We start from the raw sequence: 26,868 nt of genomic DNA, 5'->3' as shown, positions 1-26,868 counted from the left end.
TATATGCACCGGGCCCTCAACATAATTGAATTTAGAGAGACGCAAGGGGCAGTCATAAATGACTTGACGCTCTTTAGTTTTCAGTGTAACCCTGCTGGCTCGAGTAAGCGTTATATTCCAATGATGCGGACTATGGAGAAAATATTCATAGAGCAAAGCTCCTGTAAATAATAGGGCATACAAACGTACGAAGCTGGTTTATTTAACGCCTTGTATCTTTACATATACCCCTCCTACCTTTGATGGGTGGTCTCTGTCATCTGGGGACGGAAGTTATGGAATAAGCAAAACAATCCCGTGCCTTCGGCGGCCGATCGGAGAGAGTTAACAGACAATTGCGAGGTACTCCAAGTTATGCAGCGTGTGAACCGAGATTTACGAGTGGATCGGCTGGCGCTGACCCTTTTTGTTGGTGGGATAAGTATATGCAGGATTCTCCAACGGGTCTGCTGGGAGGTGCTCTGCGCCATTAGGATAGTTAACTGCGCCAGTTGACCTATCACAATCCAAGGTAAAATAACATGTGCTCTTTCTGTTCAATTGATAGTTGTAAGAGAAGTTGTGGCATTGGCTGCGAACATTCGCTGTGAGCCATAGCAGAAGTTGTCGACGTCGAAGGTCCGACAATTTGCGGCTGAGATTCAGAGTTAATTCCGCGCTCAATGCAACTGCTGCGGAACATCGTATTCCCGAACCCGGCTGGTTATCAGATGGATGCAAGCGGACGGCGGGTCCAAACTCAGATCGGCGCCGACTTACATCAACAACAGACGAAAGTGAACTGGCATGAGACAGCCGGAGAAAAAAAAGATCTCTCGTGGTCTTATTTGGCTCTTCTTTACACCCTGAGTGCTGCTTGTGATTCTTTGCTTAAAAATTGTTCAGCTTTGTAGCCAAATTAGGTGAACGTTTGCTCTTTTGTTCTTCCAAAAGATACCCTCAAGTTCTCTAAGAGCAGGCAGAAATTTACAACTCAGTTGAGGATATTGATTTAGGACTCTGCACGGCCACCTGATGCCAATGGCTTCGTCAGAAGAAAATCAGCAAGGCCACCATATTGTTCGCGCAGATGAGGTTGATCAGACGGGGACAGATATATCGCCTGTCCCAGACGAGCAGCTCATGCCGAGTCTATTCCGCGATTTCAAAGAAGAATTGTCTAGAAAACAGGATGAAGAGTTTCCAGAGTTTCCCCAGCGTCATCAAAGACAGCCGGCGCGTCCGGAATTGAGGCGCGATGCAGTTGCACCACCACCACCGCTGCAACCACCCCCACCTGCCCCGGCTCCAGAGAGTTTGGACCCCGCGACCGACTCTTTAAGCCTGGCTCAATTGCGGAAAATTGTTCAGGACCTTCCCAAAGCTGAACAGCAGCCCGCGTATGCTTTCAGCTACGCGGATTGCCAGCCCTTCCCGGAAGAGTTGGATGAATGGTTTCAATATAATGAATCTGATCGGCTGCTCCTGCTTGGATCAAAGGATTCGTTTGAACAAAACTGGTCTCACTTTACTTGTTCGCTTCCAGAAGGCAACGGGTCGGAAATTACGTGGCTCAATGCCACCGAAGATTTGAAAAAAACTTATCTCGGTGACACAATCTCGACTGTGTCAAAGGGAGTTGATATCCTAGCACGAATTGAAGCTCTCCAAAACATCTGCTATCTTGTTACTGGCGTCTGGGGTGTTACAGCGGGAAGGGCCACTGATGACTACCCCCAGGAACCAACCGAAACAGAGGCGGCTGAAATGCCTAAAGAAAGGTCGTTACAAATTCAATGGATAGAGAGAAACGTGGACCTTTTTCAGCAGGTCAATGGATTGCCTATACTATTTAGCTACTTGCAGCGCGTCTTTGACAGTGACAAGTGAGTAATCCACATTGGTTCTCACACTGATGTTTTTTCTAACTTATCCAGAATGGCTGGTGATGATGTAAAGGTTTTCAATGGAGAAAACAATACAGCAGCATATTTTGCGGCACGGGATCGTGAGGTCAATTTAATTCTCACTATTTTTTATTTCCTTGTGGAAGTTGCCCGGAGGCAGGAGAAACTTCGCCCTGATAACCCTCAATTAAGAGAGTGTTTTGGTACGTAATGCCTACTCTATTATGCCAATTAAATCTGCTGACAACGTCTGACCTACAGCTGCATTGAACCCGAGCTATCTCGTCGTGATCGCCCAGATCATTGCGGGGTTGCGCTGGGAAGATGTCACAAATTTTCCGTTGACAAGAGTAAGTCAAGCGCCATTTCCAGGTGAAACGATCATTAACAGAAATAGCTTATTGTCCTGTTCTGGAAATCTGTTTTGCTGCTCTTTGGCGGCTCCAATGACCTCCATCGTGCTAAAACGGTATTGGAACCAGAGTACGATGAGAAGCAAATCAGCTCGAATTCACCGCTACCAGTTTTGACAGCTTCTCCTCTCGACTACCATGCATTTCGACAGGAACTTACATCAAAATATCCCGCTTATAATCCCCCCCCTCCCCTTTTTCCTTTAGAGCTGGAACATAATTCAATCCTTCCTCCATTTCCTAACGTATCTAATCGAGTTAATACGCCGACACTGTTTTCAGGCACCTCCGTGTCCTCCGTGTCAGGTAATGGCTCAATACTTCACAAATCCGTTCACATCGCAACGCCGGCACCGTCTCCTCCTCCTTCACCTGGTGGGCCAGGAAAAGCCGGCAAAAAGCAGAACTATCAGACAAACCAGAATTTTCCCTTCATGTACCCTCCGCTTGATAGCACAAGCAACAATATCGGTGGAAAAGGCTCGAGCGTCCTTCAAGACGTGTTGGTGGGTCACAAGTGGGAAGGCAGTGATGTCCCGTCATCGATCATCGAGGCAGGGAAGCTGTTTTCCAGCAGGATGCGCATGACAAGAGCCCTTAAACAGCTCTGGGATGAGCGCGAGAAGTTTATGAAGTACGATAGGGGTTGGGATGCGAATGAAACTCTTAGGAGGTCCAATGAGGAAGCCTCGTCTTCCGTTGAGAGGTCTCCAGGAGAGGCGACGCCGCCGGCAAAGCAAACTGAAGACAAAGACGTACAGCGGCGTTTGGATGCAGTTGAGAGCTTTTATGTATGTGTTCCAATGTCGGTTCAAATTAATGAAGCCTACAAGCTGACGGTGTCTTAGAGCCAAATATTGCCGCATCTCCAATCCATTGTCATTGTCCTGCTCAAGGAAATATTAACAAATATTACTGCGACAGCTGGTCATTTAAATGGGAATGGTCAAAATGGGCATAAGCCGGGGTATGTATGCCCTATTTGGGATAATTAATCTACTTTGCATACCGGATTCGCTGACCCCGGTAGAATGATGACGAACGGAACAAGGGAATCTCAAGTTCCATCTAATGATGTCTCAGAGAGCCTGGACGACCTTGATGCTGTTAGATGCCGCGAAATCAAGTCGAAGGCCATTTCGGGCACACTATTGTTATTATTGAAGTGGTTTAAAAGATCCCGTACGTTTACCCCTGTTCCGAAGTACGCCGCTAATTTCTAATAGATGTTTTACAATTCGAATATATGACGCAGCTGTTGCTTGATTCGAATTATTTACCATTGATTCTAAAAATGTTTATACACGAAGATGTCGATAAAGCTGTAGCCAAGAGGAACGACCGCGACGACCTAAGGTGAGGGAAGCCCACTTTCTATACACTGAGTTATTGCATTTTTTTTAATCAAGATGGTAGCTTTTTCCACTTTTGCCACATTCACTCGGACCAGGCACCGCAGCCTTCTGCGTCACCTGAGCCAGAACGGGTAGAGGATAGCGAAGAAGAAGCGGTGCCTCCTCCAATCTCTCGAAGCCGATCTTCATTATCGGTACTCAATATTTCCGCAGCCCCCAGTGAGAGAAGTCAAGATTCACAGGCGCTTGCAGAAGGCCCATACCTCCCTGAAGTTGACGAATTAGGCTTTCCAACTGCGCCTCTCCCTGATGCGCCCATCACTGAGTTTTCCTTTAGGAATTTCTTTTCCGCGATTAATTACCTACACATCATGCAAAAGATCACCCGAAACAAAGCTCACCGATGCCTTCTTCTCGTACAATATAAATCCAGCGCTGTCCTACGCAAAGGGATTAAGATCCCTAACCCTCATCTCCGCCTGTACACATTGAAATTATTTAAATCCCAAGTCCCTTACTGCGGTCGCAAATGGCGTCAAACTCATATGCGCATTATCACTGCGATTTATCTTTACTGCCGTCCAGAGTTGCGTGATGACTGGCTCGCTGGTGCGGACATTGATGCCGAAGTGGAAGACTCACTGCCGATGGAGCAAGCCTTGAGAGGGTTGACGCATTGGTGGCATTTAAGACGCTACAAGGATGCCATGGCTGTGGAAGGAGGCCAGGCAATGATGGACGAAGAGAGAGATTTCTTCTCGCGAGAACTGGAGAATATGGGTTGGGGTTTGGTAGAAGAGGACGGTGATGTCGGCGCTGTGGAGGACGGAAACGTTGGTTCTGCAATGCCCGGTGGTGCTCCCAATCAGCTGGAAGGTGCCCCGTTACAAATGGAGTCATAGGACAGGATGTTTGGGAAAATTCGACCTATTCGCCGCACTCTCTTTCAATATATTCATTGTTTTTATTCCCAATCCGAGCTTCTCGATTTAGGCTACGAATTTCAACTGCATGGTGACTGCTTAGCGCCCTTGGTCACCACAGCACTTCGCCTAAGCATGCTCATATATCACGATAAGCAAATATGAATGTGTCTTCCCAATCTATCCGAATTCTTTGAGATGATACTCGCCAACCAAGTCCGCCTCGCGATTCAACGCCTCAATTTCCGCCCGAACGTACGGAATCCCCTCTCTTTCCCTTTCTTTCGCCGTCAGAAGCTCAATCTCCCCCGGATAATAAATTCTTTCTACCCCATTCATCTTCTCACATTCCACGGCCCGACGGTATAAATAATCCATCCGCCCTTTGAACTCCTCTAGCGTCATGAATAGGTCAGGCTTGATTGCTACGAAGAAATGGCCCACATCAGCCGGTTCAGATGGGTCGTGCGGATTAATGACGTGTCCTGCGAACGCAGAGCCAGATAACACACCAGAAAACACGTCCATCATTATAGATAACGCGGATCCCTTGGCTCCGCCCATAGGTAGCATTACGCCTTTCAACGCTGAAGCGGGATCGGTGGTTGGCAACCCATCTTTGTCAAGAGCCCAGCCTAGCGGTATTTGATCACCGCGACGGAGCGCTTTGTATATTTTACCCCGCGCGGCTATAGAAGGGCACATATCGAGGATGAAAGGGATTGAGTTTTCTCCGGCGGGCGCACCACATGCAATGGGGGATACGCCCATAAGTTTATCCTTTCCACCCCAGACCGGTAGTGCGGGAGACGAATTGGTGAAAACTAAACTAAGCATGTCCGCATCGATGGCTTGCTGGACGAACGACGCCGACATGCCGAAGTGGTTGGAGTGCTTTACGGAGACCATTCCGATTCCGTAGACTTGTGCTATCTTGATAGCTGTATTCATGGCTTCGTTGGCCGCGATAAAGCCGAAGCCGTTCTGAGCATCGATCTGGGTTACCACGGGAGTGATTTTGTTGACTACGGGCGAGACGGAGGGATCAAGGACTCTCTGGCGGATACGGGCTAGGTATGAGGGGATTCGATTGATGCCGTGGGAGTCTACACCACGGAGATCGGCCTCTACGAGGCATTTTGCTACTATTGCCCCGTTTTGGCTGGGGACATTATATTTCTGGAGGAGAGATTGGACAAAGTGGCGGGCCGCGGAGGCTGAAACCCGGATAAGTTGCGGCGGAGAGGGCATGTGTGTTTTGCTCGCGTCTTGGAGCGTATTATCTTATAGCGATTAGTGGCATTTGATTAAACCCAGCCCTGGTGGCTCAGGGTGCACTTACAATCTGCAAAGCTTGGCGGTCCACGGCGCCCGTGCTCGCATGGAATAACATTTATCCACATACCCGGAATATTAGATTCGCCGGACCGCCGCAAGATCGCACTTTCCAAATTAGGAATAATAGTAATACGTTTAGATCCGATCTTCTATTGGATAAATTAAACGCGCAGCGGCTCTTTCACGTTCGCCAAGCCCAGTATGACCTCATACACGGCTTGGTTTGAGCTCCTGAAGAAGCGAATATAAGTCACGAATCAACCGTTTCAAATAGATTTCATGGATCCTGGAAACCAGTGACGAGCGTGAAATCAGTGATAGCTCTTTGCCGAGAGCCACAGAAGCTCGTCGACAGATATGACATCCTGTGTTGCTATCACGGATTCTACATGGACCGTTGAGCGTTTGGCTCGAAGGCACTGTCATAATATAACTAAAAGCTCGAGGATATCAAATTAATGCCATGGGTAAGTGTTGATTTTCATTGTTCTCTTCCCTATAAGCCCATTGCTATGGTGCAGTGATTATACCTAGTCTGGTAAACATAGCCTCGGGCTTTATGATAGGAGTATCAGATATAAAGCCTGAGATCTAGCGATGCTGTACCCCAGCACCCCGTGTTTCTGAATGCCAATTGAATACCAATTGATTTCTTTCCTCGTCACAGAGTATCCGTCCGGTGCTAACTGAGTGACAAGTAGAAAATATTCACGTCTAGTCACCATTTTTTACCTCGGAGGAGAGCACCGATCATTCAGTGGTGCGGTTCGGACTGTGTGGACCTTCAGAGAGAAGACTTGTCTTCGAGTTAGGCATTCTACGGCCATAACTCGTTAAGTCAATTTTTGAAGGTGGAAGCATTTCAGAAAGTCTCATAGTCAGGTATTGGAACGATTTCACAAAGTCATGTAGCGTACTCAATAGTGTATCCGTTCAATAGCAGCAGAAATTTGGAAAAAATAATTAAAATATCTACTTTGTCAGTCTAGCCCTGATTGTCAGATCCTTTCTGACGTCGCATATATTATGGATGTTCAACCGCGTTCAATAAGTTCAGGCTTCTGCAGTAAACTTTCGGGCTTTGCGATCTTTCGCTGTGCATTACCTAAGTTAACTACTTAACATAATCCAACCCCCGAGCGCGACGAGGAAATCTTGTATACTTTTGCTTCTCTTTCTCATTTGCAGCAAATATATCCTGATATTGCTTCTTCATTATTGTGGCGTTGGCCATCCCATATTCACAGGCCTTGATAATTTGATCAAGACCTTCCACTAGGCCATGAGGTGGGCTCCCAAGCCCCTGTCCCATAAGATTCTTGACGTTATTCGCCTGCTGGTGTAATTGGCGAGGGTTGCTAGGTGTTTGAAGAACCCAGGATGACTGAGAATTGCTAGATCTGCTGGCGCGGGGGGCGGGGGTAGGAGGGGTAGGAGTTCTAGCTGAATATTGAGCCGCTGGATGACCTGATCTGGGTCGAATGGAGCTATTAGTACCAGTAGCAATAAAGCTGTTTTGAATGTTCTGAGTCTTGAAGGCCTCTGTACACGCTGCAGGATAGGCCTCTAGTAAGAAATCAAGCTTCTTAATAGTATTGAATCCAAGCCGCATTTGCTGTTCAACTAGAGCCCCATATGCCATTGCTTCAAGACTGCAAAAATACTGACATCAAGAGGCTGGAAAAGATGTGATGAATGTGCTGGCATGCAGAGAGAATTTTAAATAGAGTGGTATCCGGTTCCGGGATTTCCCGACCCGGTCCCGGATTCCCGTCCCAATTCCTGTCCCAAGGACGGGATCGGGTTGAAGCTCAGCTCAACAGAATGGGACTGGGTTGTTTAACAGCATATTGGGATGGTTCTGTGGGATCTGAGATCAGGATTGGATTGGGATCAGGATCAAAATCTAGCTAGTAGGACAGGCCCCGGACCTGGCGTGACAAAGTCACAAAATGGGATAGGACCAGGATTTCAATATTGTATATGGGACAGGACCAGTAAAGTGTAGGATGGGACTGGGAATCCTGGTCCCATTTGTGTTGTCAAAAGATAACGAAATTTGATAACAGTCTTAACATAATTTTATCAATCTATTCCAAGTTTGGAAAAGTAATGAAATTTGGTAACAGTCCACGCAAAATTTGATCAGTTTGACTCTTCTCTATGAATTTGACATAATGGGGCCGGAAAACCTGGTCCCGTCCCGGTCCCATTATGGACCCGGCCGGGACAGGAAATGGGAGCATCCTTTCTCTGCTGGGATGGGACATGGGACATAATTTTCTATTTGAGGATGGGACCGGGAAATAGTTTATGAGATAGGGACAGGAATGGGACCTCAAGCTCTTGGGTGGGATGGGACATGGGACTAAGATTTCATATTTGGGATCCCGGCTGTTTCTAAATTCGGGACCGGGACCAGCTTCAATGGGAAATGGGATCCCGTCCCGGTCCCGAATACCAGCCTACCAGCATTGAAGCTCTGTACAGCATTTAATCAGGTTTGAAACCCAGTTTTTGCCAATCTGGGAAAAGCTTTGTGGGATTCCATTATGAGAGAAGATGATTAGCCATATTCTCAACAAATGCCTTGTTTATCCAGGACTAAATCCATTGAACTAGCTGGTTCTCTTCAGGTTCGGTCAACTTATGTAAATTTGCGCGTAAATTCACCCTGGAAGACCGGCCACTAAGTCTATGACCTAGAGTAGAGCATGGCACATTGAAGAGGCGTGCAGCTTCAGAAATTGAGGGTATTTCTTGCTTTTTAATAGCAGATATTGCAAGTTCAAGTCTTCTCTCTATCTCCATAGAGTTTCTAGCATTTTTCTTGCGAATTGGTGGCATAATTGCGCGTTGAAGTGGATGGGTTAGGAAATTGAAAATATGGTGATTTAGTTGCTCGTTCGGTAGAGATGCTCGCTCGCTTGTGGATTCCGTTAGTCTACAACATTCGAATCGCTTTGTGCACGCCGAAGCACGTCCATCATCTCTGAACTGAGATGCGGGTTCAGTTTCTTCCACCGCCCACCATCAGGAAAGACAACCCGGCGTAATTGATTGACCCAAGAGCCCAAGGGTTGGTAGTATAGAGTGAAATTCTCCTCAGCAATTCTGAGAAAGTCACTTTCATCAGATATCACTTCCTTCCTTGCATCCACTAGTTCCTCAGTGTCCATATAATTCCATTTTTCAAAGCGGGCTACTTCTCTCCCTTTATTGGGGCCATCATAGTGGATGCATATCCAGAAGAGGCCTCGTCAAGGCCATCAAGAGCACCATCATCAGAAATTAGGTGTGGTGTATAGGAGTCTTCCGTGTCTTGAAGTAAGTCTTGTAATTGATCAAGAGAGTGGTTTAAAGGATATTTTTTGATGGTGTTCCGATCATCTTCTGAAAAGCTCGCCATATTGAAACAGAGCTGGGCTGGATCGTTGTGAATTCTGGTGTTTCAGCCAGGGGAAATGTGAGATCACGGGAAGAAGACTCTGGGAGGAGGTGAAGCACACGGGCCTATACAGAATGTCACGAGGTGATGGAAAAACAATTGTTCCACTAGTGCTGTGTGCCAAGCATGCGGAGCTCCCACCAATTCAACAATCAGACCAGGATAACTTACAGTTATTGGTTGGTCTCAGCTGTCTCATGACAAAATTTACATAATCAGCCCTTGGCGCCCACCAGGCCAATTCACCAGTCGGTGATGCCTTGTATTGTTTGAGGAACTCACACATTTCTGTAAAAATAAGTGTTATCACCGGCCTGAAGTAGTAGGTCATGAACACGACTTGCAACACAGCACCATTTCATTGCCTCTTTTTTCCAGGCCAATTCCATAGGACCAGGGACAGGTTGCCAAGGGGTGGGGGGATTCCAGGTTGCATTGATGGTCCGTCACTCTTTGTAGGCTTCTGACGTCTGATGCCCCAGTGCCGCAACCAGCCACGAAGCTGGTTTTCTCTGTTATCAATTCAGTGAACTGAAAATTCTTTTGGCTAATCCGGGTCATTCCTGTTAGGTAATCCAACTAGCACCTCGCTCACGTGACCCACATAGATTAGCCGAGATTCCCCTTTAGGTAGCTTAGTGAATGACAAGCATATGAGTCCTCCATCAATTCCCACTTATCATTTACCGCAGAATAGTTGTTCCGAAATTTTAGTCTTGCGACCCCACCATCTTTCGGCCGCCAGGCACAAACTTGGAGGAAAGACAGAACAACAGATGACCCGGACCCCTTATGTACGCCAAGGTGGACCTCATAAAAGTCACGTGATACTTACTAAGCAGAACGCACCTCTAGAAAAACAGTCACGTAAGATTTTTTTCTTACCTTTACCAAGCATTTAAAAAGCATTTCCCAAGCAGGGGGGCCCCTTTTGGCGAAGATGGCTCATTCACGCGATAATATGAGTAGATTTAGCTGTTAAATGTGTTATTTTGATGGAATCTGATGCAAATTGATTAAAAAACGATTGAATTGATAGGCCTACTACCAACAGTATCTTGAGGGCGTTGCCAGTGGAGAGATTGTCCTGCCTGAGTACACAAGTGCATAACACAATCATTTGCTAATCAGTTACCAATCAGTTAATAACTGATTATCAATCAGTTGCCAAGTGATTCATAAGCACTTAATATAACTAACTGTGTGCATCATATCCTCTGCTTCCTCCCTACTACGGAGTACAACCAGCAATATTAACAACATATGCATATCCGTGTTCATTGGTTTTCAGATATTCATCAAGGTTCAAGGCAAAATCAAGCACTTGAGTTGTAATCAGATGGGATAATCAATTCCCAATCAATTAATGTGTGCGAAGAAAACTGTAAATAATTTGAAAATTCAAACAGCAAAGGTACATGTATGGTATTTATAGTACTGAAGGTCCTTAGTCAGCATCACGTGACTTTACGAGGTCCGAAAACTTTATTTACGAGGTCCCCTGATCTATGTCCTCGAGGAAAGAAAACCAAGGGAATACAAGGGTCTCTTACTAATGTCCAGACTTGCTGCTCTTTCCTCCACTGGCTATTGTAGTTTATCAATATGCCTTTCCGCTGTATTTACTGTAAAAGACGTCGTGAACCTCTTTGCGATAGTTGGCATAGTCTCTTAGCTTTGATTCCACAATTGATGAATTTGATGTCATTCCAGGTGTCCAATATGGAGATACAGCTGCGCGGAGGGGCTCTTTAGGTACTTCGTCAAAGAATGGCTGAAGATGTGTTCTGAAACAGTTAAACAAACCCTTTGGGGTTTGCAGCGCATTCAGGTATCAGTATCGCCCATCATATAAAGCCCCCTTCATGACTTTTGCACAGGAGTAGAAACTTCCTTTGTGGTGTAATGGTGTGTCTGTCTCCTCTTGTTCAAATATCGTTGTAAATATCGTTGTAAATTGCTCATAGCATGCTTTGAACTGTTCATACTCTGGGCCATCAAGTCCATCAGCACTTTGTCCATTTAGCCAAAATGGAGACAACAGGTTCATTTAGCCAAAATGGAGACAACAGGTTCCCCAGGGGCAGGCAGCATGCCCATTCAAGGTCAACAACATGCTTGATGTTCCAATCCTCGTCAACAAAGATATTGATAGCATGCATATCTGCCAGTTGCATGACAAATGGACTGTTATGAAGATGCCGGTCAGTAAACAGATGAAGGAGCGCTTGCATAAGGACTAGGTCTTTGGCTTGTCCACGTGCATCTGCTTCCTCAAAAGCAGCATTCGCCTGATGTCGGAGACGGTTGTCGTAGCCAGTAAGTAAGTCAAGATAGAAACTACCAGCGCTCGTGTAAGTCATATTCCATAGAATACCAGAAGGAATAACGTAATTCTCTAGTTGGTGGAGATAACAATACATGGGACGATTGGATAGGCTAATTCGTCCATCGTTATCAATCGTCCAGGAACCAATTCGGCGCTGTGAAATTTTGCAAGGGAAATCATGATCCTTGAAATGCTTCGATAAAGATTCCGCGTCTGCACTTCGGTGTGCGGCATGGTAAATACATTAGAGCGCATCTGAGCATCGCTGTGTTCTATCCAGTCCACAAGGATGTAAGGATATCTCAAAAGCACAGGTCTATGTTGGGGGATATATCCAGAGAATGCCTTGCTTCCGTGTAGACAATAATAGAGCTGCCAAACATAAGACTTGATCCTTCGCCAGAGTGGAACACATCTGGGATTAAAGAACTGCTCTCACACTAGCCATTAGCACACTGTTCATCACCCACCGAAAAAAAAAGTTTATATACTTACACTGAGACCACTGGGAACCCCAAATCCTTGTAACTTTGGAATTGGTATATCTGGGCAGTTTTTGCTGATCCAGATGTATGTTGCAATCTTGGAGTGTACCTTCTCTTCTGCATTTCCAGGGAATGCTTCTTCACCGACTTTGTGCAGCAGAGGCACTCACTCTTAATCCCACTTTGGCGGGCAGCCGTGGTCCACTGTTGTTGATAGATATAGGGATAAAGATGTTAAAGCTCCCATGTATTCATACAAGTTTGTTGTCTGGTTCCCACATTTCTGGCACCTGCACCATGTCGGGGCTTGGCAAACCACAATGAGAAGTGACAAGCTTTTGGATTTCCTTCTTTTTGACCTTCTAGCTCATCATATAAGCAGGACATTTTTGTGATATATTGCAACTCTGCCCTCATATCCTCCTCCTTTCTCTCTGCGCTTGAGAGGGTGATGAAACTGTGGAGAAGTGCCTTTTGTAGTTTTGCTGGGACAGCAGTGCCAGGTATAATCAGACCATTGGGTTCGTCGTGGTAATTTCCATCCTTGGTTGCAGTATCATGGGTTGGATCTGTATCAAATGCATGCATTATTGTGAGTGCCTGAATGCCACCCGTGCATGGTTCTTGAGAAGGCTGTTTCTTGAGCTTCTTGTATGGAGCACAAAGTACGGAGTAGATAATAAGAATTTCTCCTGCCAAGCCTCTCTCCCTAACCCAATTTAGCCTACATTGCTTCTTTTGAATGTGATACACCACCTAGGCACAAAGGCCAATCAACCAAAGGGAATGAGTTCAAAATCCCTAACAGAATTAATGCACGCAAAAAGCAATGTCTATAACTAACTAAGCTTGCTGCTTTAACTAGTAGACTTCTACTTGGATCTGATCAGAATTACGCACATGGGCAAGGCATTCTCCTCAAAAACGTGAGTAACGTGAAACTAGTGTGCTACAGCTGATGGATTGCAAGGTGAGCCCGGGTGAGGAATCCCCTGCTAGTCACCCAGCTCGCACGACCCTTGACCCCGGCGCGCGAGATCACTGCTCACCTAACTAAAACTGGAAGGGCAGTCAACGGGGTGGACCGCAGATTTCTTGCTCCTAGGTGGGCTTTTACCAAAACCAATCTGTTGGTAGTGGCGTTGCTATTAGCGGGAGAGTTAACTAGTTAGTTATATTTGCATTTGCCCGTAATCTACTCCGTACTTCCGAGATCGAGTCGCCTGCTCGTGACTAGCATTCCGTATAGCAATAATGATTTTGAAAATACAAAATCTTCTATTCAACTCTCCGTAGTATGACGGTAATTCGAGTTCCAGTTGTGTGTAGAGTAGTTATGTGCACTCGCTGCTCGTGTTTAACTAGCCGAAATCGGGTCTACCCCGCCGGGCTGATGCTCTCAAACGACCGAAATGCCGAAGCTCGTAACATGTCAACCCCAATATCTCCCACACGACCGGAATGCATACACCTTGTTTTTCTTCTTCCAAGTTTGATTAAAGCGCTTTATATAGCAATTCATTTTTTGGTTTCTTTGACTTTCGTCCCTTAGATTCACGTTTTCCCAGTAAAAAGTTGTTAACAGTAGATATAGAGCGGAGCGCTTCTACACCGAAGATAATGACACAGCCTCATTGGAAACCGGCCGTCTTAGAAAAGCGAGCCCAGCAGAAGAATGCCATTCCCAGAGAATGGCATCTCTCCTCTTCCGTTCCACCAAACGTAGCGGACGCCAAAGAGTTCATAGATTCCTCTAATTTGCTCACCCCAGACGAGAAAGCTATAACCAGTATCCAAGATGCCACAGTCCTCCTGTCTAAGATCGCCAGCCGCGAGATATCCAGCGAACAGATTGCACTGGCATTTTGCAAGAGAGCTGCTATTGCTCATCAACTAATTAACTGCTGTACGGAGCTGTTCTTTGATCGAGCACTGGCTTGCGCAAAGGCCCTCGACGAACATTTAGAGAAGACGGGGAAGCTTAAAGGGCCGTTACATGGATTACCAATTTCCATAAAAGATGGATTTGACGTTGAAGGAATAGATACCACGTTGGGTATGTGATTTTTCTACCGATCACCTCTGCCGCTGTAGCAAATTAATCCTTTTGTTTCTAATATCGACTTAGGATGGGTTGGAATGATTGGCAAGCCTGCTCCAAGAAATGGTTGCGTGGCAGAGCTGCTTCTCTCAATGGGGGCAGTAATATATTGTAAGACCAATATACCCCAGTCCCTCATGGTACGTTCATACGCCCCAGCACCCTCGCAAAACTATGGCTATTGACAACTAGAATATAGATGTCGGATTCATACAACCATGTGTTTGGGCAATCAGTGAACGCATTCAACATAAAGCTCATATCTGGTGGCAGTTCCGGGGGCGAAGGAGCCATCATTGGTGCGCAAGGCAGCATCATTGGAATCGGAACCGATATTGGTGGATCTATTCGAATTCCTGCAACGCTGCAAGGGCTGTACAGCATGATGCCGTCCGTCGGCCGCATCCCATGGGAGAAATCTATGTATGATGCGTCTTTTACCATATTCGAAAAAGGTCTTGTATTCTAACGGGGTATTCTTAGGAGCAACCAAGCCCATATCGTGCCACCGGTCCCCGGCCCCCTGACAACCACTTTAAACAGCTTGGAGTTTTTCATGGACGCATTTATTTCTGACAAACCCTGGGAACGGGAACATCGAGCTCTGCCAATTCCATGGCGGAAAGACCTCGCCAAGGTCCCTGATCGCCCGCTTAAAATAGGAATTGTTTTCGATGACGGGGTCGTCAAACCACAGCCACCCGTGGCGCGCGCGCTTCGCGAAGTGGCAGAAAAATTCCGCAGAGCTGGACATGAAGGTATGTCTCATGGCGGTCAAATGTGAATATTCGAACGGCTAACATATATCGCCTTTGGTAGTTGTGGAGTGGGACACATCTTCCCACGTCAAGGGCCTCCATTTATGGCTCAAAGCCGTCCTCGCGGACGGTGGAGCCGAATGTGAAAGATTATGTAAATTGGTCAATGAGCCACTCATCCAAGGAATGCTAGTTGGCCGGGAAAAGGATAACCTAACCCGAGCTGAACGTCAAGAGGTGCTTATTCCATTACCTCACTTTTCATTCAATCCTGTGTAGCGCTAGTTACTGACTTTTCCCGAATCTTAAAAGCTCGACAAGCAGAAGCACGAGTATCGCACGGAATTCCTCAGTCAATGGAATGAATCTGGCATCGATGCGCTGATCATGCCTGTGTTGCCCTGGGTCGGCTATACCCCGAAAACCTGGGTCGAAAGCAAGCAATGGCTTGGGTATACTGCTATCTGGAACCTGTTAGACTATGCAGTAGCCACTGTTCCAGTGACTAAAGTAGATCCATCCCTCGATGTTCCAGGTGATGAATGGAAGAACTATAAGCCAAGGAATGAATCCGATGCATTTAATCACCAGCAATGTAAGTGACAATACTCAAATGGGAGATATGAAGATATTAGAGCTAACATTTGCTCCTAACGCAGATGATTTGGATCTTGTGAAGGGCATGCCGATCTGTGTTCAGATCATTACAGGCAGATTTGGTGAAGAAAAGGCTGTTGCAGTCGCAAAGGTCATGGATAGCCTTTGAGGTCTTGGACTTGTTTACTTCCTAGCCTTGTTAATAAGACATCATTTGATCTTTAGCAGCATAAATCCGAAGCCAGGATTAACCATACCTCTTTTTGCCTAAGGAGAGCTTATCGTCTCTCTCTGTACTCCATACCTTTCAAGGAGGTATTTCCAACAAAGTCAAGCCATCTGAGAATCAATGATCTAACTTTGTAATCATCAGTGCCTGGAAAAGGATGTGGGCCCTTTAGAAGGGAAGATGACCCTTAAATAACCTTAAGCTTTGGTTAAAATCCAAATCTGAGTGAAGAAAAATGAAAGAAGCGAAACTGATTATCATTATCACAGAAAGACATTTTTTTAAGAAATTTTTACATTAAGGGAGCGAAAGCATGCACATCCATCCTTAAAGGCAGAAAATCCAGGGGCCCTAAAGACCAAAAATTTCTCCGGTGGAAGGACCTAAATCACAGGAAGGATAAGCGAAGAACCTGGACAGCAAGAGATGACTATTGAAGGACAAGTTAGCTGTCATCCGGGACCTTGCTTATAATGATAGAAGGAATTGAGTATGCAGGACAGCGAGCATCATTCGCCTCGCCTTTTTCATTTTGAACCTCCTCCTTAGCTGTAGGATCCCCATTGGTGGGTGCCGCACGACGGGATTCAACGATATTACGAAGGCGAATCTCCATGTATTGAACTAACAGTCCAACACGTGCACTACCGCCCCAGTAGCCTGCTGGACATGTTCTTGTCTCTGAGTGTTGAAGAAGGTCGCACATCCTATTGAATCCTCGTTGACAATCTCGACAATAGAAAATGAAACCATTGCTGTCGGCCAGGTTGCGAACATAGCCGGCTGCGATATTTTGGATATCCTCAGAGGTTATGCCTGAAGGGCAGCGACTTGACTCGAAATGGCCATACAATGCCGAAAGGATGGGAAACTGAAAATTACAGCCAAAGCAGCGGACACCAAATGGCCTGTGGACAAAAGCATGCTGGAAGGTTCAGGAGAATTAGCGTTATGTGATCCGGATTTAATGGGATGTGTAAGTGCCTCACCACACTGAGCTGATGCTGGTTGTTAAAATAATCCCCGCAGGTGACACACATGAAGTGCCTTGAAGTATTATGTTGCCGCAGGCCCTGGGTAGACGGAGCAAACCACTGGCATGGTTCGCAGTATAAATGAAAAGCTTCCAGGTGCCGCTGGAGCCCTGTAAAAGAATTGAAATCCGTTCGATGCCGGCAAAGGTTACAAGGGTGGTGGTCAAAAGAATTATTGATATGACGACTATACTCCACTCGATTGGCAAAGTCAAGTCGGCACCTGTGGCAGTGAAAGAATTGGGCCCGAGGAGTATTGGTGCGGATATGATTGACCATTATGTCTTCACTGAGAAATACCACAAGGTCTAATTGGGGTGAACAGGGCAACAAGGTGTCGGTGTTCGAGCGGCTCCGCTACAGCTTTCAAAAGAGCTAGAAAAAAAATCGGGTAAGTTGGGTTTTGGTAAGGCCAAAACCTATCAAGGATGCACGAGACTCCTGGAGAAAGAAGGAAGAATACAGAAAGTTGATATCCATGTGCCTGGCATGTGGATATTTTTGAGTGTAAAGAAAACGAAAAGGTTGAAGTTGGTGGGAGTTCCCGATGCCTGCTGGCCCCTAAGGTGAATGGGGGAGAATTGATCAAGAAAGAGTGGGAGAACATGTTCATTTGACTGAGTGAACAGCAACTCACATTGCCAGATCATCATGTAATAAAACCGGTCTCAAATCTCACAACAGATGAAAATAATGCTAAGGCAGCAAGCAGAAATTGACTCCAATACTTATGGTTCTTCCCTTAATATCTCTAACAAAGAACACCGGAAGGGTATCTGGAAGGTTAAAACTGGCTTCGAGAGGGACCGGCCACATGTGGGGGGGGTCACGGACACCAGATCTTGTTATCAAAGCCTCATACCAGGCAAATGGAAGAGATATATTGCTCCGGCATATCAATGCAATGAGGACAAGTCATTCGAGATACACCATGGTTTTGACCCACGGTAGGTACTCCCGTACATAGGGATTGACGACACAACATCAATCCCTCATTCAAGAATTGCTGGGTAATATCATTGGTGTTTTCTTCCTTAACAATATAAACATAAGAATAGCTGGAGAATGTGCTTCTCAAGATGGGGTCGACGGGAGGTGGAAGTCGAGAGAGAAAGACAGCTTGGATGAAGTCGAATTTGAGTTTTAAGGGGGTGTGCATTATCACGTGAGTGGACAATGATGATATTATATAATCGAAACTTTAAAAACTTTTGTGTTTATCAAAATAATTTTGCAGCTGCCGGACTGATCAGCCTGTGAGGAGGCGCATCCGCACTCTTTCTGCGCACCGAGGCATATTTTGGGGTCACGTAGTCAGACCACACGCAAATATGGCTTCAGATGAAATTGTATGGCAGGTGATCAACCAGCAGTTTTGTTCCTTTAAGTTGAAGTAAGCTCCCCATTCTTGACTTCCTTTTGCTTAGGACGTCTTGATGAGCTCTCACAGTCGCGAATGTTTGACGGGCTGCATTCTGACCCTATTTTCATCTAGGACAACCAAAGGACAAAACTTCTGTCGAAATGAATACAACGTCACTGGTCTCTGCAACCGTCAATCATGTCCGCTGGCAAACTCCCGTTACGCCACCGTGCGCTCTGATCCTGCGACCGGCGCAATGTACCTTTATATGAAAACAATTGAACGGTCTCATATGCCGAACAAATGGTGGGAGCGAATACGGTTATCGTCGAACTACACAAAAGCTCTGGAACAGCTTGACGAGCGACTCATCTATTGGCCGAAATTTTTAATCCACAAATGCAAGCAGCGTCTCACGCGCCTCACGCAGGTGAGCATTCGGATGAAACGGCTTGCCAAGGAGGAAGAACGATTAGGAGAGAAGATAGTACCGAAACTTGCGCCAAAGATTAGACATAGAGAAGCGACCAGGGAGCGAAAGGCGGAAGCTGCTGCAAAGGTGGAAAGAGCTATAGAAAGGGAGCTTATTGAGCGTCTAAGGAGTGGAGCTTATGGTGATCGACCACTGAATGTCGAAGAGAATATCTGGAAGAAGGTACTGAGGGGACTGGAGCGCCAGGGCGAAGGTGAACGTGACGAAGATTTGGATGAGGGTATTGAGGAAGACCTGGAGGAGGAGGAAGAGGAGGAAGGCGTTGGTCAGGTTGAATACGTTAGCGACTTTGATGAAGATGAGGACCTGGAGGATATCGAGGACTGGATTGGTGAGGGAAGCGGAGATGACAGTTTCGACGAGGACGACGAGGATGAAAGCGACGAAGAAAGTAGTGAAGGAGATGAGGAGGATAGTGAAGATGATGCACAGCGAAAGAAACCTACTCCCGGAACCAAGAGGAAACGTGGAGCCCCTACTCCTACGCCACGCAAAAAGGGCGCTCGGATCGAGATCGAATACGAAACGGAGGGTCCGGCGAAAGAAAGCATCTTTGCATGATAATCTTGATGGGCATAGAAAAGTGTTTCAATTACTTCAAGTGAACTTTGAATATGGCCTGGCGTTTATGGGGATTGTTATAGCACTGTTATTTCATTGGACTATGATATCTATGGCTACCAAATCTTAGACAATATGAACCAGTTTGAAAGCGGTAATTTGCCTCTCACCTCCCTGTGCCTTGCCTCTTGGGCCACATGTTATCGAGTATCATATATCATTGGAACCGAATCAAGGAGTAAAGCCAGATACATGGTCATTAGAGAGGGCACTTCAACTGGAGCCCTTGATGCGAGAAATATGTCCTATTGGTAGCGCCTAGATAGCCGTAGAGCTTTTGCTGTTTAAAAAGTACTATCGACGACTACTTGTTAATCGTCCGAGTTATTTCTTAGGGACGCAAACAACTCCTTCGGTATATAGAGGCCGACACAGTTACCAACTAATCCTAACCACAGTGGCAGGTATGTTTCTGCTGTGGGAGTTTCCTTCCCTTGGACAGTTTGCAAGGCACTTGCTGTATTGCAAGGGTGAATAAAATATACTGGGATACCTGATATCGGATGGTTCTGTGTCATTATCAGCTTTGATCGCGCGGCTTGTTACCTGGCTAATGGTGCCCCTTGTCGTGGATCTACGCACGGTCATGCTAATCCCGCCCATCACTCCCACCTGCTTCAGGTCCGATCGATAGGCTGGAGGAACAAGATGCTCGTATACGATCTCCAGTGCATTTGGACCAGAATATGGGGTATTTTTGAAAAAGAAATGTAAAACAGGAACTTGATAAGTCGGAGATAGAAGAATGTGATATTCCATTTCTACCTTGCTCGTCCCCGAAATAGATGACGGCCTAATCAACATTTCCTGTGAAAGAGGTGTTAGTAGGCTCCGACAGCAATAGACGAGTACGAGGAATATGGTATGCCCACAGGATCATCATCTTCTATATCATCTTGGAGATAGCTTCCTTCATCATTCTGTTCGCCATTGGCCCATTGAGGCAAGTCGATGATCCGAGAGATAATCAACATCGCACTTCCATCCTGGGGAGGATGAGAGAAGTGAAGCATTAGCCGACACTGCCTTGTGATCAATCCCAGTGCAATCCATCCGCTGTACCTGGTAATCTTGCTTTACATTGGTCCAGCCCAATGCCCGAAGGTCCCCCGAGTATCTAGTGACACGGTTTAAAAACGAAGAGCATATTGACCGGAACTCTCCTGGGTTCAAAAAGGGAAAGGATGGCAACGGGTCCGAAGCCATTCGCAGTCATGTAAATATTTAATCCATGCTTTTTAGCCAGGGAGATACGCACTGCTGGCGGTGGTTGTGAATAAGGCCTGTATGACTTTGGTGTGACGTGACATCGGTTTCAATTTCACCACCAGCACCCCTTCATATCTCCATGCAAAACAGCCACCAGCAAGGGCATTATAGATCTTGAACAGGCAAACATCGTCAAGATAGCAATCCGAGTTGCTTCAAATATCACATTCAATACGAAAATAGCCACTTGTTATTTTTTCTGCCTACGTCCCGTTCTCAACCTCCATGATCCTTGGAAGGCATTACAGATTGTGCAGTGACCAGAAATTATCCGTTCTGACGGCGGAACAGAAGACTTGCCGCAGAAAGTGAACTGAAAGAGTTGGTCATCGAAGCAGGAACTATATCACATCGCAAAGATGTCTTCGTATTTCTCCTCTTTCACCTCCTCCTCTGCAATCTCCAACCTTAGCACTCGCTTCACGTCACTGCGTCGCGCTATCTCCTCCGGCGACGAAACCGATGACCCGGAAAATGAAGATAACTCACACATTTCTCACGTCCTACGGGCATACTACACTGAAAAAGGTCGCCGTCTTCCTCCCTGGCTTCCTCCTGATCCGAAATCCCCACAACCACCACCACCCACCGTCGCCACACAGGCCACTTTCCAAGGCTATGGAGGCCAAACCAGTACCCCAGCCGGCCGCGGTCGCGGTGGTCTAGGTGATCTATGGAGCGACTCCGCACCGTCTTCTGCACCCCCAGCGCAACCGCAAACCTCGAGTCTGCGACTAGGTCGAGGCGCAAACACACCACAGTCTTCCGGGTTCAAGCCATCCGCGTCGAGCTTACCCAGCCGTCCCTCGCCGTCGAGTACTCCCCGCCACCCTTTTGATCGATCGCAGTCGGCTCGTCAGCCGGGAAGTAATACAGGGAATGCAACAGGGGGTGCGAGACCGCTTCCAAGCCAAATGGCGGGCTCTTATCAAGCATCCCAAGCAGCGCAGAATCGTCCCGGGCCAGACCGTACGCTTTCTGCTGCTTCGGCGCAGGAGAGGTTGAGGGCGAGACTCCATGGAGGAGGCGGTTCCGGCGGCTACGCTTCGCGCAATCCTTTGACAGGGCCTCGGTGAAAGCGGCACCTACTCAAATTTCTTCTCTACCCTTTATTCCCTTTCCATTATGAGTTTAACTACTGCACGTGGCGTTATGGTGGCTTTATCCTTGCATTTGGAGGCAAGCCCGCATACTGCATTTTACCATCCGGTTGCTCCATACTCCATACTTGAGCCTGATAACTTCTGCCGCGTTTGTGCGTCGTTACCTTTGCATCACATTTCTCCTGCACCCTTTAATGCTTCTAGTTCCTTATCTGTATATATGTCCAGGAGCTTAATGATACATGCCTTTTCTAATGCAGAATATATGCTGTCGATAGGTGCAGCTAGAATGCATTGCAATTCTTGTAAGTTACCAGTTGGGGTCTGAACTAAATTGGGCCATAATGTGGCTCGTATCGAACTATTAAATGGCGTTGTTTATGAAGTTTTGCTTGGAGACACCGTATAATCTAAGAATAAAAAATACATGAAACCAGGGATGTATAAATCTAAATCCAAAGCAGATACGGAGTAGTACATTGAATATCAAGTAAATCGGGGTAACTCATCGCAATGCTACGAAAACAATTCTGGCACCCATCTTAATTCCCCAAAAATAACGCCGTGCAATGTTTTATGCAAGGTCACATAGGCTACCCTCTAACCTTGCGATAATTGGGAGGACTCCAGGTCCTACTGATAAGCTTGACAGCCCATACAGGTATCAACGATATAGCACACACAACCGCGACTCTCCAAACCCACCCTACCGTGACCACGTAACGTAAATCAAAATAATCACCCAAAAAAGGCACGCTGGCAGCATAGACTAATCCGGTGCCGATGATGCAGAATATCATAATCGGGTGCCATGTTGTGATTGAAATGGCAACCATGGCAAGTTCATTTAGAACTAAAGCCGTGAAAGAGACGCTGATGAGCCTGGGTCCGGAAGTCGCGTCGACGAGAATCTGGGAGAAGCCTTGGATGACAGAGCCTTGATATACTGATACAAGCACCCATGTGAAAAACGATCGGTAGCTGAGACTGCGCCCTGATTTCAATTCTTTGTATAGTTCTGGGTACAGATTTGCGAGTTCTTCATCAACGTCACGATCAAGCACCAGAGAGAACACGGGTGCGTTGGTGTAGACCGTTGCGTACCCAACGAGGAGCCAGTTGATGAAAAGGCCTTTGGGCTCAAAGTGTTTCGCGATACTATACATGGTTTGACACGCGCTGATGATCAAGCCTCGGTGCATGATGAATTGGGCCAGTTTCGCGGACCGTTTATAGGAATTACGGCCATGCCATACGAGAAGTTTCGTGAGGTGGTGGAATTGGGTGATGCTGAAATCAGCGGCGAGAGACGCTTGTCGGCCTTCCTTCCCCACGATACCAATCCCAACGTCCGCGGCTTGGATCATAGAGACATCGTTTCCACCGTCCCCGATGCAACAGACTCGTTTCTTGGTATGTCGTCGAATAAGAAGCGCAATTTCTGCCTTTTGCGTTGGAGAACAACGGCATGCAATCACAGTTGGTAAAAGAACAGCGATGGATATAAAAGTGGTGCGGAATTGGCTTAGCATTAACGTTAAGGAATCACCGTCGATGAGCAAGCAGGCATCAGTCTTGTTGCGAAGAAAGTCGAGAGCTTCCTGGGCGGCTTCTGGATCCTTTAGCCTTGAGACCGTGTGGATATATTGGCCACGGGACACAAGCTTTGAAGAAACAGCCACGCATCGCGCGGTTTCGATCTTATCACCGGTAAGCATCCATATCTTGACGCCAGCGTTTCGAAGGAGCTCAAGAGATGGTTTCACATCCTTTTGAAGCTTGTCCTCCACACCAGTTACTCCAAGAAGTTCCAAATTGCACTCCAAGTAGCTGTGAACTACCTTTGCCATGAGGGTATCCCGGGAACTAAGCGACAAGGACGCTTGTTTATAGTTCTTGGAAAATTCATGGTACCGTTCTTGTGAGAGCCTCTTTCTTCCAACTACCAGTGTCCTTAAGCCCTCCCGAGCCATATTGGCTGTTTCTTCATCAAGCCAGTCATTGGTTGCTACGATTGAAGACATAACCGTATCGGCGCCCTTCTGGAAAAACCATATCTCGTCCTGGGCCTGTTCTACCCCTTGAGTGTGGGAGAATTGAACGACTATACCCATTCGTTTGCTTTCCGATGTAAAGGGGAAAATGTCTAGGATCTGGGCTCTCACGACAACCTTGCCTGTCTCCACAGATCGCAGCAATATCTTTTGCCTGTCACGGTATGCGAGCTGAACACCCACTTCCTGTGCATATTTTACGATTGCTATTTCGTCGGGAGATGAGGCTTGATAGGTCGTGATTGTTTGGCCATCCTTCTCGTCTAGTGTCGGTGTAACGTTATGGCATATGACGAGAGCCATTATTAAATCCCTGACTCGAGAACTGATTTCTCGCCGCGTCCGGGTACTGCCAGCCATTCCAGAGTGGGTTGTATTCACCGAGGATGGCGTAACAAGGGCCGCCAAGTGGGGTTGGTTGGGATTAGATGCTGTAGAGAAACCTTGTCGAACATAAGCTGCAACTTCTTCCATCGCTTCATTTGCATATGATACGGTCCCAACGTGTATTTTCTTCAGTTCCATCTCTGATGAAAGGTTAGCGTACGTACAAATCTCCTTGGAGGCATCCTAGCGAACCTACCATTTTGGGTTAGGGTGCCCGTTTTGTCGGAAAGAAGATACTCAATCCTCCCTAGGTCCTCGGGGATGGTGCTAGTTCTCACAATTGTATCGGGAATTCCTTTGTCTCGTTCGATAAATCTTCCATATACCGACTTCGCCATATCCAAATTCACTCGCAGACTCATGGGAATGATAGTTGAGAAGAGAATGAGATAGACCATGATAGCAATGTACCATTTCTTATCGCTTGTAGGTTGGAATCCTTCCAATGCAACGAGAATGATAGACAGAGATAACGTCAAGACACACAATATTTTTGTTAGGCTGTTGATTTCGTATTCCAGGAGGCCAACTTTGGACCGCGAAGGGGATGTCGACATTGCTGAACGAGTCTGAGGGCCTGTATATATTACACAAGCAAGCGTTGTAGTATTTGAGGCTAGAACGGTGTTTGCCCATGCCGTATTATCGATAGTGAGAGGGGCGGATTTTGTTTGGGAGATTTTGCAGGATTCATTGTTATTTTCTGAACCGTCACCAGCTTCCATAGGAGAGTCATATAAGACGGAAGTGGGCGCCAGTTCCACTCTCCCAACGAATTCATTCACGCTTCTCTCCGGAGCTCCAGCCGTTATTCGAATGCTCCGAAATTCTAAGAGGGGGAGAGTTTGGGTAAGGGGAGAAGCAATTCGTAACTTCCAGTCAGTCTCGCCATCTAACTGATCGGTACGAATAAATGTGTCCACAGAGCCACCGGCTTCCTGGCAAACAGTGTCTTGAGCGGCATCTTCGCTGTTAGGAGTCGAGTTTGAAGCGATGGAGGTTGAAGATTCGTGGTGTAGGGATTGCAAAACAACGACGTCGGCAGGAAGACGTTGATTCTTTCGTATCTTCAGAATATCCCCCACTTTTAGATCCTTAGATTTCTTCACAACCTCAAAAGGGCCGCTTCCTTCATCGTGAGGATCGACCGTGGCCGCACGGGATGGGCTTAATTGAAATGTCAAAACTGTGTACTCCTCTGAGTTTGCCTCAGAGTCCCTTCTCCGGCGAGCGATATCGTCTAGTGCTTCTTTTCCTAGGGATATAGTTACCACGAAGGCTAAGGGGGCGATGTAAGACGACATATAACCAATTCTCAGCACGGGAATGATCTGAGACAGGGCGACAAGAAGGAAGTAAATGTTGAAAAAGAATGAGAATTCATTATACAAAGTACGTGGAAGGAAACTCCAGGCGGTATATTTGGCATTTGAAACAATGTTCGCCGGGTATCGAACGCTCTGTTGTTGGCCGACGAGAACTAACCGAGTAGGCTTGGGCTCTGAAGAGGTAGGTCTGGCAAGGCTGCCTCTGGGATCCTGGGGTGAAGAGTATGCGTTAAATCCAGGAATTCGTAGCTTGGAGCCCAAATTTGCATAGAAGCTGTCCGGCTTTGGAGGATGACGTGAAGAAGGGTCCTGGTTCGGACCGCTAAGGAGAGGGGCGTTATCATCTGCAGAACTCGACGCAGCACGGGATAACCTTCGTTCATCGTCTTCTTGGTCAAAGAGCAAGGCATCCAGATCATCATCTTGTAGCTGTTGTCCCCTGCTTCCCAAGCCACGGTTTCTCAAGCGATTTCGAGCGGAGGTCCTGATATTCCTTAGGGCAATCCCAGGGCTGGACCAGTTCCTTTCATGACCTCGTGAAGGTCCATAATCGTGACCAGGTCGTAGCCTCGACGTTCCGGCGCCGAGCTCCTCCAAATCGAGATCATCGTCAGAGTCTGAGAGGACAGAGGGGGTTCTCGAATTGAGCGGACGGTGAGAGTGTGAAGACGTCATATTGAGAGGCGAGATTTATCTCAGTATGAAGACAGTATTCATATTCATATTATTGGATCCCGGTCCCGGCGGACCGTGTTTGGCGTTCAGAGGAGCTTCAAAGCCATGCAGCAGGCAGTTCGTTGTCGTTGTTTGCAGTAGTTAATTAGGGTGAGGTGACCGAGAGATGCTTGCGGAACTAAAACCAAACCAACCGTATTTTAGCCGAACCCGTCAACCGATCGTCTCATTCGTGAATTCGTAGCAGCGTCGCGGTTGCGATGTCCGGCTGCCTGCGGTGCGCTTCGATCCGCTGCTGGTTAACGACAAGCGGTGCCACACTGGGCAATGGGTGCAACTAACTAGCACGTGATTCGTGGGCTCTGTGTGGCGCAGCGAAAGCCGAGCGGAATTATGATGTTCCAAGGAGCTGAAACGCCTCAAATTTGAAAGATTTTTGCACGCGAAGCAGCGGGCTGTGAGGGCGAAGAGGATCGCTCGGGTCAATTTTGGCCTCTTTTGAAATAGCAGTCTTATTTTATTGTTCCATCTCTCGAAGTGGTTTTGCGGACTTCCCACCCTCGAAACCCGGTGATTTAATGTTTACCTGGCCAGTTTCGGGCCGCTGTTGTTCCGTCGCGTGTCATCGCCTCTCATTGGTAGAGCGTCACTTTCTTACGCCGGACTCGAGCAACAAGAC

The 26,868-nt window shown here is 46.9% G+C and overlaps 11 protein-coding genes across 11 annotated transcripts; 5 read left to right on the top strand and 6 right to left on the bottom strand.

Moving 5' to 3' along the window:
* Positions 1-1,014: 1,014 nt before the first annotated feature.
* Positions 1,015-2,571, top strand: FAR11_2 (Factor arrest protein 11; the record flags this gene model as incomplete). The annotated part of the gene is made up of 3 exons (XM_066125473.1): positions 1,015-1,865; positions 1,917-2,089; positions 2,148-2,571. The coding sequence occupies 3 exons, from the start codon at positions 1,015-1,017 to the stop codon at positions 2,414-2,416; spliced, it is 1,293 nt and encodes a 430-aa protein (XP_065981556.1). The 3' UTR covers positions 2,417-2,571.
* A 53-nt stretch (positions 2,572-2,624) lies between these two features.
* FAR11_1 (Factor arrest protein 11) lies at positions 2,625-4,556 on the top strand (the record flags this gene model as incomplete). The annotated part of the gene is made up of 5 exons (XM_003072064.2): positions 2,625-3,090; positions 3,148-3,266; positions 3,330-3,481; positions 3,526-3,655; positions 3,716-4,556. Exons 1-5 carry the CDS (start codon positions 2,734-2,736, stop codon positions 4,554-4,556), a joined length of 1,599 nt encoding a protein of 532 aa, XP_003072110.2. The 5' UTR covers positions 2,625-2,733.
* On the bottom strand, positions 4,237-5,915 carry D8B26_007236 (uncharacterized protein). Its single transcript, XM_003072063.2, has one exon. It carries the CDS (start codon positions 5,826-5,828, stop codon positions 4,758-4,760), a length of 1,071 nt encoding a protein of 356 aa, XP_003072109.1. The 5' UTR covers positions 5,829-5,915; the 3' UTR covers positions 4,237-4,757.
* A 1,197-nt stretch (positions 5,916-7,112) lies between these two features.
* D8B26_008427 (uncharacterized protein) lies at positions 7,113-7,673 on the bottom strand. Its single transcript, XM_066125870.1, has 2 exons — positions 7,413-7,673; positions 7,113-7,354 (listed from the first exon to the last, which is right to left on the bottom strand). Exons 1-2 carry the CDS (start codon positions 7,555-7,557, stop codon positions 7,191-7,193), a joined length of 309 nt encoding a protein of 102 aa, XP_065981555.1. The 5' UTR covers positions 7,558-7,673; the 3' UTR covers positions 7,113-7,190.
* Positions 7,674-9,117: 1,444 nt separating this feature from the next.
* D8B26_007235 (uncharacterized protein) lies at positions 9,118-9,324 on the bottom strand (the record flags this gene model as incomplete). Its single annotated transcript, XM_066125472.1, has 1 exon — positions 9,118-9,324. One exon carries the CDS (start codon positions 9,322-9,324, stop codon positions 9,118-9,120), a length of 207 nt encoding a protein of 68 aa, XP_065981554.1.
* A 4,473-nt stretch (positions 9,325-13,797) lies between these two features.
* On the top strand, positions 13,798-15,878 carry D8B26_007234 (uncharacterized protein; the record flags this gene model as incomplete). Its single annotated transcript, XM_003072062.2, has 7 exons — positions 13,798-14,233; positions 14,306-14,418; positions 14,478-14,701; positions 14,762-15,036; positions 15,098-15,273; positions 15,349-15,631; positions 15,696-15,878. The coding sequence occupies 7 exons, from the start codon at positions 13,798-13,800 to the stop codon at positions 15,800-15,802; spliced, it is 1,614 nt and encodes a 537-aa protein (XP_003072108.2). The 3' UTR covers positions 15,803-15,878.
* Positions 15,879-16,307: 429 nt separating this feature from the next.
* D8B26_007233 (uncharacterized protein) lies at positions 16,308-16,961 on the bottom strand (the record flags this gene model as incomplete). Its single annotated transcript, XM_066125471.1, has 2 exons — positions 16,852-16,961; positions 16,308-16,787 (listed from the first exon to the last, which is right to left on the bottom strand). The coding sequence occupies exons 1-2, from the start codon at positions 16,900-16,902 to the stop codon at positions 16,308-16,310; spliced, it is 531 nt and encodes a 176-aa protein (XP_065981553.1). The 5' UTR covers positions 16,903-16,961.
* Positions 16,962-18,154: 1,193 nt separating this feature from the next.
* D8B26_007232 (66S preribosome component MAK16) lies at positions 18,155-19,488 on the top strand. The gene is made up of 2 exons (XM_003072061.2): positions 18,155-18,289; positions 18,392-19,488. Exons 1-2 carry the CDS (start codon positions 18,228-18,230, stop codon positions 19,311-19,313), a joined length of 984 nt encoding a protein of 327 aa, XP_003072107.1. The 5' UTR covers positions 18,155-18,227; the 3' UTR covers positions 19,314-19,488.
* Positions 19,489-19,684: 196 nt separating this feature from the next.
* D8B26_007231 (uncharacterized protein) lies at positions 19,685-20,579 on the bottom strand (the record flags this gene model as incomplete). Its single annotated transcript, XM_066125470.1, has 4 exons — positions 19,685-19,882; positions 19,956-20,180; positions 20,246-20,359; positions 20,436-20,579. The coding sequence occupies 4 exons, from the start codon at positions 20,577-20,579 to the stop codon at positions 19,685-19,687; spliced, it is 681 nt and encodes a 226-aa protein (XP_065981552.1).
* Positions 20,580-20,893: 314 nt separating this feature from the next.
* D8B26_007230 (uncharacterized protein) lies at positions 20,894-21,718 on the top strand (the record flags this gene model as incomplete). Its single annotated transcript, XM_003072060.2, has 1 exon — positions 20,894-21,718. The coding sequence occupies exon 1, from the start codon at positions 21,002-21,004 to the stop codon at positions 21,716-21,718; it is 717 nt and encodes a 238-aa protein (XP_003072106.2). The 5' UTR covers positions 20,894-21,001.
* Positions 21,719-22,198: 480 nt separating this feature from the next.
* Positions 22,199-26,189, bottom strand: NEO1 (Putative aminophospholipid-translocase; the record flags this gene model as incomplete). Its single annotated transcript, XM_003072059.2, has 2 exons — positions 22,199-24,326; positions 24,383-26,189. The coding sequence occupies 2 exons, from the start codon at positions 26,187-26,189 to the stop codon at positions 22,339-22,341; spliced, it is 3,795 nt and encodes a 1,264-aa protein (XP_003072105.2). The 3' UTR covers positions 22,199-22,338.
* Positions 26,190-26,868: the final 679 nt, after the last annotated feature.

This window comes from Coccidioides posadasii, chromosome 4 (assembly GCF_018416015.2).
Source record: "Coccidioides posadasii str. Silveira chromosome 4, complete sequence".
NCBI lineage: Eukaryota > Fungi > Ascomycota > Eurotiomycetes > Onygenales > Onygenaceae > Coccidioides > Coccidioides posadasii.
This window is presented reverse-complemented; position numbering and strand designations above follow the sequence as displayed.